This window comes from Miscanthus floridulus, chromosome 10 (genome assembly GCF_019320115.1).
Source record: "Miscanthus floridulus cultivar M001 chromosome 10, ASM1932011v1, whole genome shotgun sequence".
Lineage (NCBI taxonomy): Eukaryota > Viridiplantae > Streptophyta > Magnoliopsida > Poales > Poaceae > Miscanthus > Miscanthus floridulus.
In genome coordinates, this window is record NC_089589.1 from 77,420,498 (window position 1) to 77,431,146 (window position 10,649).

A 10,649-nucleotide genomic window follows, 5' to 3' on the forward strand; every position below is an offset into this window, starting at 1 on the left:
CCTGTCAGCCCTCTACTCTCACACCAACACCCCCACACCACAGCCCTCTCCACCCCCACCGCCTCATTCCCACATGCACACACCAGAGAAGAAAGGAGAGAAGAGAAAGAGAGGAAAGAGGAGACGAGAGGAAGAAGAAGGAGAAGGAGGAGAAAGAGGGAAGGAGGAGGAGGATAGCCAGCCCTGCCAGAGGGCGACATGGTGAGCTGCTGCATCACCACGGCGTCATTGACTTCACCAGAGTTGGAGGAGATGGAGCACCCAAGCCCCTTCTTCAACCTCAAGCCATGGAGGTTCCCAAAGCTCAATCTCCTTCCCCAAGCCTTACCGGCGTGAGCTGCTGCACATGGAGGATCCCCAAGTCATGGTGAGCAAGCCCCAAGCCTTCTCCACCATCATCCCCATCTCTACCAGTCATCACCATGAGCTTCACCTCCCATCCATAGCCACTACCACCATGGGTGAGTGCGATCTCCCCACAGCCCGCAAAACATATGGTTGCCCAGATGGTTGAATGCTGTTAATGAGAACAGTAATTCACTGCATGTTGAATCCAACACTTGGAATAACTTCCTCATGGATCACTAGAAAGCTATAGGAACCTACCTCACTCGATTTGGAGTCCTGAAACCCCAGGAATCGATCTTGACATCTTTGCGCTGTTGCTGTTCCTCAGCTGGAAGAGGGCCTGTCGTTCTTGGCGGACCAACTGTTGAATTATAGCCAACGATGTTAATTCAACACAAGCGCAACCTTGGATTGGCGGAGGGTTCGGTAGTTCCTGGCGGACCATCCACAAATCCACGGCACAGCAGCAGCACAATCAAAACTTTTAAAATTCATAGCAAATGCAATTGAACTCTAAAAATTGTGAAACAAATTTTGTTGTGTTAAACAAAATATTCTCTATCATTTAAACATGAATTTGACACTAGAATTATATTTTTAATTTAGACTTAAAATATTGCATTTTTAGTTTAATAAATAGACAACTTATTCTCTAGTTATCAAAAAATTGTGAATCTTGTTTTGTTAGTTTCTTTTGAGCATGTGCTATCTAGGAGACTTGTTTGTGTGCATCATCTCATTGCACTTAAGCATATCTTTTATTCTTCACATAATAACCCAACACTAGAGATATCTTACTTTTTGCACAATGGGCACATGCCCTTGCTTAGATGGACTCCTAAGCATCTTGAGAACACACTAACACGATCTCATGCACCTGCAAACACTCTAGATTGAGTTTTGGATTTTGAGATGCAAGAATAATACACTATCAGTCAGCTGACGGAGGGTCTGCTGCACTTGGCGGAGGGTCCGTCATGATTGAAGCCACCAGTTATCACTTAGGCAGAGCATGGTATAATTTGGCGGATTGTGCACGGTGATCCATGGAGCGTCTAGTGAATTATAAATCTTGTCTTTAGAAAACCCAAGAGCAACCAATTGTGGCGGATGGTCTGTTAGTTCTAACGGAACGTTCCGCCAATCCCTGGACACTTATGAAGACTAAGTACCCTACAGACCTGGTTGGACGGATGATATGTCACCCATGACAGAACATTCCGCCAGCACGATCAGAGAGTCTAACTTCCTAGAGCTACAGACTTGCATGATGGAGTGTCCGCCAATAACTGCGGAGTGTCCGGTGATTTATAGACAAGAAACCCGAGACTACCAAGTTGTTACCTGGACTTGGCGGAGTGTCCGCACCCTATGCTGGAGTGTCTGTCAAGTCAAGGCTGTCCAGTTTCACTAAGTACCTATACCCACGGACCGTCTGTGCTTTCCAATGGAGTGTCTAGTAGTCCAAACTGACAACCTATGTACACAAAACCTTGAACACTTAATACATGTGATAAAGGCATAATCAACTAATGCCAATACATATAATGTCATGTCATTTATTCTTGTGCATTGTACTCATCAAGCATCATATTTAATCGTTGCACCTTGCACTCATAAGAGTTTAACCACACAAGCCCCTCTCATGTTGCACTCTCATCTCTTCCTTTCATACTTCATATAATGTCATGCATACATAAGTATCTCATACATGCGCATATATATAGGTATGCGATATCAGAGAGACATCAAGTGATGTTCCAAGCTATTGGGACATTGCTCTTCCAACAGGCAGGCACCCCACTACTATGAACCCTATTTTGGATACGCATTTACTTGTTTCATTATGAGTTATGCATTTCATTTAGATATGATTAATAACTCAATATTGCTCCATTAATGTAACGACCCAAAATGTTGTTCCAATTTGAACCTCTACCCTAGCTCTGCGAAATTGCTATCGACAGCTGTGAGCCTAGATATTTGTTCACCTGTGGAGATCCCTAGTGCCTTGAGCAAGATACAATGTTATGAATCCATCAATCAACCTTGCAAGCATCCCCGAATAGACATGGTCAGGTTAGAAAAGAACTACTACTCAAGTGAAAAAGCAATTAATTGTCATCATCAACACCATAACAAAGCCAGAGGATATCCTAGGACATGATATCTTGGTCTCCAATACCAAGCCATTCAACTACTTAATCAATTCAGCAAAGACAGAGAACCAACAGAGACTCCGCCAATTCCATCGGACCATCCGGTAAATCACAGAAAAGTGGAGTTAAGTGGGAAATGAGTTGTTTTCCATTTGTAAAGCTTGGACACACATGTTAGCATGAGAATGAGCTATTCATTATCTGAAGCCACTCCACCTCACTCACTCTCTCACTCACTCATTCATTTGTAACTCCCCCTCTCTCTACAACTCGACAACAAGGATGAACCCTAGAACTAGAGAGAGAAAGGATTGGAGATTCGATTAGAGAAGGAAAGGAAGAAGAGGAAGAGAAGCACCAGCATCACCTCATCGACAACCTCAACATCCTCAACTCCATTCATGGTGAGCTCAAGAAGATAGCTCTCATTTCTTGGATTTCTCTTCAAAAACAAGAGGCCATATTATGCCATGGTGGTTCCATCATACGTAAGATTGAAGATTTCTTGCTGGTGGTGGTTCCATCATACGTAGAGTAAGTTCAAGAGATCTTCACCTAGCTCAATCACCCATGCATCCCTTGGATTTCTTTTTATTAATCTTTGGGAATGTTTTGCAAGAGAAAGCTCATGAGAGTTTAATTCCCCTTCTTCCATGTGTGAACAAGGACATAAGGAAGTTAGATCTTCAAGTTTTGGCTATGGAAGCTCTCAAATCTCAGAGCTAAGTCCCCAATCTCAATCTCATGATTTATTCTCTATTTCCTCAAGTTTTTGGTTTAATCCCAAACCCATAGCTACACTTAGTAAACCTAGCTCAAACTTAACCATCTTGAGCCTAGTAAGTCACCTAAGCTACCCTAGGAATTTCTTACACATGCATGGATCACCGCTTAGCACATCTAGGATTGAAACCCAAGAAAACCCATGAAAAGCTATGAACATAGGTTATGTCGACCATTTGATAGAGCGTCCGTCAGACCTGACGGAGAGTCTATCAGTCCCAAAAGTTACCCAACAGAGCTTTATAACCTTTTGTAGTGTACCACTGGAGAGTCCGTGGCATCCAGCGGAGTGTCCATCAATTTATAAGGTTAGTGATCAGAAAACTAGAGAGCACCTAGCTTCCAGCGAAGAGTCCGTGACTTCCCATGGAGGGTCCACTGAATTATAAACCTAGACAACTAGAAAACTGAGAGTTCCCTGTTTTCACCGGAGTGTTCGTCAACTAGCTCAGACCATCCTTTGAAACCTAGGAATGCCTAAGTCCTAAATCACCGGAACTTTCTTTGGAACATTCCACAAGGTAATGGAGTGTCCGTCACCTTTGACGAAGAGTCTATCAATCCTAACAGAGTCAAACCAGAACCAAGTAGCCTCGAAGCCCAAACCTACGAAGAGTCTGCCACCTATAGCGGAGGGTCCATTAGTTAACATAAGGTGTGTAATTGTTTAGAAAACTTACACAAGAGGTCAACAATACTGGAACAAGCTTAGTTATAAATAGTGCAATAGTAGAGCCCTGTTAGACATCTCTTCCTAAGTTCCAAATCAAGTCTCGATCTCTATATCTCTATCTCTCTACCGATTATCTTCAATTTGTTCCTCGTTTCTTTTAGGATTCGTTACGCATGTGAGGAACGTGTACCAGTCATCATCGTTGGCTTCGAATTGTTCGATCAGCATAACCAGGCAGGCGCACCACTATTATAAGCCCTATTTTGGATGCTTACTATTGCTGCATTATGAGTTGGATTTCATCTGATCATGAATTAATAACCAAACTAATATTGCTTCATGAACTTAGAACTACTCAACTAGCATCGAGAGCCTTTCACTTAATCAATCAGGATGGAAACACTTAAATGCTTATTTGCTTAGCTTTGTTAAAAGTCGATTTTGAGAAGGGAACTCATTCTCACGCGTGTAGGATGCTACATAGGGCTAATTAATTACTAAAATGTTGAGGGTTACAATTTACCTACTTCCCTAATCTTGACCAAGGACCAACAATAATTTGAATGATTATATTGATGATCAATTTGGTAATCTCTACTTATACGAGGGGTAAGGTCACTATGGGTGTTGGTTCCCAAGTGGCGTAGCTCGTGGAGCACCTACTAAGGACCGTTCATTGGGATAGTGAGTCCAAGTAACCAAAAATACAGGCCACATGTCGCATATGGGGGCGATAAGCCAAGTAACTAACTGCGACCGGTCTATCCGTAAAACTGGCACGAGGGTGGCATTGGGTAGATGGTGGTAGCACTACCTAGGAACTTATCAACCCTTTTGTGGATATTCTGGCCGGGTTAAGAAAAGGTTGGAGACGTGAGGCAACCATTACCCTTGCGCATGGGTATGGTGGTTAGTCCCATTCTTCCATGTGGGTACTGTGGGTGTATGTCCCCCATGACATGGGCCGCACCATCGGAGGTGGCCTAGCCCACAAGATCAAGGCGTGCATGGCGCTACTCGGCATGCACCACAAGATATTGTATAATACCAAATAGGATACTTTACTTGTAACCCTGCCCCTCCAGAGTATATAAGCAGAGGCAGGGGTCCTCTACTCGACATCATGTATTCAATACAATACACCAAAGACACAGGACGTAGGGTATTACGTTGATCAGACGGCCCGAACCTGTCTAAATCGCTGTCTCTGCGCCTTGTGTCACCATCCGGTTCCTGATTACGCGCACCCCCACCGACAAATCTACCATCGTGGGATACCCCTCGGTGGACTATCGAGCATATTCTGTTGATAGTTGGCGCGCCAGGTAGGGGTGTGCGCTTGATCCATGGCGAGCCAGATGGACCTCAAATCAACAACGTGTTCTCGTCGTCAATCTCATGGAGATCCATGTCGGTCCACGATGACGATTCATCGCTGCTACACTAGCCCCTGCGACAGTAGATCCGATCTCGGAACCACCTCTGAGGTCGTCTTCACCAACAACTCACCGCCCGCCAGGTGCTCGCCATCAACGCCGACCAGACAACGCCATACGCCGCCGACTAGACGCTCTGTCCAAAGCTAAGTCATGCTTTAATATTCTTCCAAATATTCTCCGATCTTCGTATATCGCCATAATGTTTCTCCAAACTGTTTTCTCCATATTTGCTCTCCAAACTATTTTTCGAACCCTCGAACAGTCATGTTGATGCTCGGACGCTTCCAGAGACGGCCCTATCTCCGGGCTCCGCGCTCTGTGTTATGGGTGGTCAACAGCGGCTCCTTGGTCACGCCTGTTCCTCCTACACATGCACGGGCTCCGCGCTCGATGTTATGGACTATAGGCTAGCTAGGGCTGGAGACTCAGCTACACACTAACTGTTCGGGCGGTTTATATTAAACATAAATATATTTTCACGCCAACTGATTGCTGAACTGCATACGCTATTTTATCGTCATTGCTGATTTTTCTCCAGAGTTCATCTATTTTTACATCATGTACTACCTGTTCTACATGTTTGTATTGCAGGATCATCGTCCAGGTGATCGGATCACCTGGTGCTCAGGCTTCTCCACCGATCAACTAGTCGGACCGCTTGGTTCATGGACTCCGTCGCCGACCAGTTGATCGGACTGTTCGTTGGTCGCTTCTACTCAATGCTCACTTCGCCGCCGACCAGTTGACCAAACTGTTCGCCGCTCATGCTTCATCGCCAGCTACGCCGGTTACTCCTCAGCGCTCGGATTCTTCGTGCTCGAGGACTAAGTGGGCACACTTCACTGCACTGATGTTGTTAGCTACATCAGTGCTCGGACCTCGCCACCTACACCGGGAACTCCTTGCTCCTCGATGCTCGGTCATCGCTAGCGGCGCCGGGGACTCCTCGCTCCTTGCTCCTCGGTGCTCAATCATCGCCAGCGACGCCAGGGACTCCTCGCTCCTCGGTGCTCGGTTATCGCCAGCGACACCGGGGACTCCTTGCTCCTCGGTGCTCGGTCATCGCCAGCGACGCCGAGGACTCCTCGCTCCTCGATGCTCGGACATCGCCGCCTATATCGGGGACTCCTCGGTGCTCGGTCATCGCCAGTGATGCCGTGGACTACTCGCTCCTCGGTGCTCAGTCATCGCCAGCGACACCGGGGACTCCTCGCTCCTCGGTGCTCGGTCATCGCCAGCGACGCCGGGGACTCCTCGCTCCTCGGTGCTCGGACCTCGCCAGCTTTGCCGGGGACTCCTCGGTGCTCAAACATCGCTAGCTTCGCCGAGGACTCCTTGGTGCTCAGACATCGACGCCTACGCCGAGGACTCCTCGGTGCTCGGTCATCGCCAGCGACGCCAGGGACTCTTCGCTCCTCGGTGCTCAGACATCGCCGCCTACGCCAGGGACTCCTCGCTCCTCACTCCTCAGTTCTCGGACATCGCCGCCTACATAGGGGACTCCTCGCTCCTCGCTCCTCGGTGCTCGAACATCGCCACCTATGCCGGGGACTCCTCGCTCCTTGCTCCTCGGTGCTCGATCATCGCTAGCGACGCCGAGGACACCTCGCTCCTCACTCCTCGGTGCTCGAACATCGCCGCCAATGCTGGGGACTCCTCGCTCCTTGCTCCTTGGTGCTCGATCATCGCTAGCAACACCGGGGACTCCTCGCTCCTCGGTGCTCGGACATCGTCGCCTGCGCTGAGGACTCCTCGCTCCTCGATGCTCGGACATCACCACCTATGCCGGGGACTCCTCGCTCTTCGCTCCTTGGTGCTCGGACATCGCCGCCTGCGCCGAGGACTCCTCGGTGCTCGGACATCGCCGCCAATGCTGAGGACTCCTCGCTCCTCGGTGCTCGGTCATCGCCAGCGACGCTAGGGACTCCTCACTCCTCGGTGCTCGCACCTCGCCAGCTTCATCGAGGATTCCTCGGTGCTCGGTCATTGCCAACTACGCTGGGGACTCCTCGATGCTCGGATCTTGCTATGTCTCATCGGTGTGCTATCAAGCTGCTCCATGCTGTTCGGATCAGGGTGCTGATCTTGGGCAGCGCGTCTAGGGTCTTGATACGTGCATGTCAGACGACGTCAGCAAGCTTTCTTTTTCTTTGACCCTGCTACAAGATTCATTCTTCATCTTCCAGCAGGCTCGGGGACTAAGTGGGCACACTTCACCTTGCGGTGAATGTGCATGTTCTCATCTCAAGGCTATGCCCAGGGACTGGCTGCTTGCTCGGCTGGTCTTCTACTTTCTGACCGTGGCACCACGTGACTATGTCACCTACTGTCAGGCTCGAGGACTAGCTGTGGGGTATGGCCCCCAAGACATGGGCCGCACCATCGGAGGTGGCCCGGCCCACAAGATCAAGGCGTGCATGGCGCTGCTCGGCGTGCACCGCAAGATATTGTATAGTACTAAATAGGATACTTTACTTGTAACCCTACCCCTCTAGAGTATATAAGGAGAGGCAGGGGTTCTCTACTCGACATCATGTATTCAATACAATATACCAAAGACACAGGACGTAGGGTATTACGTCGATCAGACGGCCTGAACCTGTCTAAATCGCTATTTCTGCGCCTTGTGTCACCATCCAGTTCCTGATTACGCGCACCCCCACCGACAAATCTACCATCGCGGGATACCCCTCGGTGGACTGCCAAGCATATTCTGTCGACAGGTATAGTTGTACACCTCTGCAGAATTCACTTGAAAGCCTCGAGTCCTTCAGGATGAAACTGGTTGTTCTTTGGATCTGCTACTACTTGTCATAACACCACTAGCTAGCTTATTAATGAATCATGAGCATGTCATCCTTTAATAAACGCCATTGCTTCTCCGCAAACGTACAAATGCCTGATAATATCCTTGCATCCACCAAATATCTATGTGTTGGAATTATGTCCTGCGAGTACGCAATGTACTCACAGTGCTACTGTTAAGTTGTTTTGCAGGTATTTCTGATTCGGTTGATTTGAGCCAATACTCACTCCACCAATGGCTAGTAGACCTCGAAATGCGGGCGATTCCAAGATGAGTTGCATGTTAACTCCGATAAGTTTCGAGCGAGTTCGTACGGAGACAAACCATAGGTGGCCAATCATTAAAATGTTGTATAATATTGTTCCGCTATTGGTGTACCTAAATAACTTGGTTAGTTCAATTCAACTATCCTAAGCTGATAGCATGATATCTCCTTTGTGTAGTAGTGAGATCGCAATTTGCTTGAATTCACTACGTCAGATATGATTTTCAGGGGCGGCTAATGGGCATTTGTAGGGGCGGTTCGGCCAGCCGCTCCTACCATACCATCTCTACAAATCATGCATTTGTAGGGGCGGTTCCCAGACCACCCCTATAAATCGATTTGTAGGGGTGGCTACAGTACCAACCGCCCCTACAGTGTATTTTTTCGCCAAAAATTTTCAAATTACCAACACATGCTCCCCTAAATCATCATGTGATGAGTAAAATACATGATCAAGCATCTTGGCAAACTTGATTGTAATATTATGGCCCAAATAAGATTGTTTAGCCAAAAGTTTCTAAACATCTTCTATAGTACAAGAATCATAATAATAACAAACAGACTCATATTATGATAACAAAACATATATCTATATCACAAAAAGACCAAGCAAGCATGGTGTATTGAGCTATGTAGATGGCAGCAGCTGCTAGCATAGACGGGCATAACTGGAGCATCTCGTATTCGATAAGACTTAGCTCGATCATGAAGAAAGACAGGAGTTCAAGCTGTCCAGCAGTATAAAGATTTTGTCAGGGTTTATGTACTTATACAGCAAACCTATAGCTTACATGATTTATTGATCACAAAAACATGAGTATGTATTAGTATCTTACCTTCTTCTCAGATTGTGCTGCCTTTAGAAACCTTCTCGTGAAACAGTATGGAGTCGGCACCGACATATTGAAATTAAGTGTGTTCACTATCCTCCTCTCCTACAGAGATTTCAATATCAGTTATCTGGTTTATTGGTATGTTTTCCGCTAAAGAAAATGTAAGCTGCCATGAAACTGATCATGTCACATATAACATGATCCCACGAAATAGTAAAATCTTATATATATATATGGAAGAAAGAGTATGATCCCACGAACAGTCACAAAACATGAGTCCAGTAGTTCAACTTACAGCAGCAATGGAAGGGCTGCTATCTTCACCAGGATGAGGATGGGTCACATCAGCACCAAATATGATGGTAGGCCTGTCAGTCACCAAAGGAATGCGTCTTGACACTGCATCAACCAGCACTGTGTTCCTTCCTCCAACCTTTGAAAACAAATAAAATTTTCTTTTTGGACTCGACAACTGAAAAAAATGCTAGATAGACAAAAGCATAGTCGATAGAAAACCAACCTTGACATTTATCTTCAGAGCGAGATTTGCCAGTATCTGTTTGTTCATCTTAAAAACTTGCTTTGCACAGCAGCACTGTGAAACTAATCCAAGGTCAATTTCACAGATACGCTTCAAATCACCTGAGACTAACACAGAGCATTAACACCAATCATGAGCACGGCAGCAGGAATAAATATAAGAGCCACACAGGGTTTTAAGTGCATGTACCATAAAGAGAACCGTTGTTATCAGGAAGTATTCCGATAGGCAAATCGAGTTCTCTGCGCTGTGGTCTGAGCATGTTCATTGCATCATGGAACCTGGCTTTCAGAGCTCTCTCCACTTTATCAGGATGTGCATATATAGGCGGAAGAATAGTCTCCAAGGCAAAGTCCTACAGAGCCACCTTATGTTGTTACTTCCATAAACCAGTAGATGGAGTGGATACTCATCATTTCAGAAATTGTTTTAAGAGATACTTGCCATTCCCGAGGCTTGGCACATGCGAGCGAGTTCACGACAGAATCCAACAGCAACGCTCTCTTGCACGTTTCGAGCAAAATTGACACAGATCCAGCTCCTCAATCTACCACCATTTACCATTTTCTAGATAAGGCTAAACGAAACTAAGTGGTATATCTTGAAGCATAGTACATACATAGGTGTCTTATTAGCAAAGTATAAAGCTACTACTAATAGTTAGGCAAAAACACAGTGGAATTAATACAGTGGTTTTACTGATTGAACGGCATTTTAACACAAGCCAAAAATTCGACTGGAGGATCAATAGCTGGAAAAACAATTATCTGAACATGAATGCCCAGCAAAACTCTAGTCATAG

The 10,649-nt window shown here is 46.4% G+C and overlaps 1 protein-coding gene across 1 annotated transcript; it reads right to left on the reverse strand.

The window, feature by feature from the left end:
* Nucleotides 1-304: 304 nt before the first annotated feature.
* On the reverse strand, nt 305-10,411 carry LOC136488897 (protein argonaute 1D-like). Its single transcript, XM_066485672.1, has 8 exons — nt 10,292-10,411; nt 10,037-10,202; nt 9,827-9,948; nt 9,602-9,739; nt 9,310-9,408; nt 754-861; nt 632-709; nt 305-517 (listed from the first exon to the last, which is right to left on the reverse strand). Exons 1-8 carry the CDS (start codon nt 10,409-10,411, stop codon nt 305-307), a joined length of 1,044 nt encoding a protein of 347 aa, XP_066341769.1.
* Nucleotides 10,412-10,649: the final 238 nt, after the last annotated feature.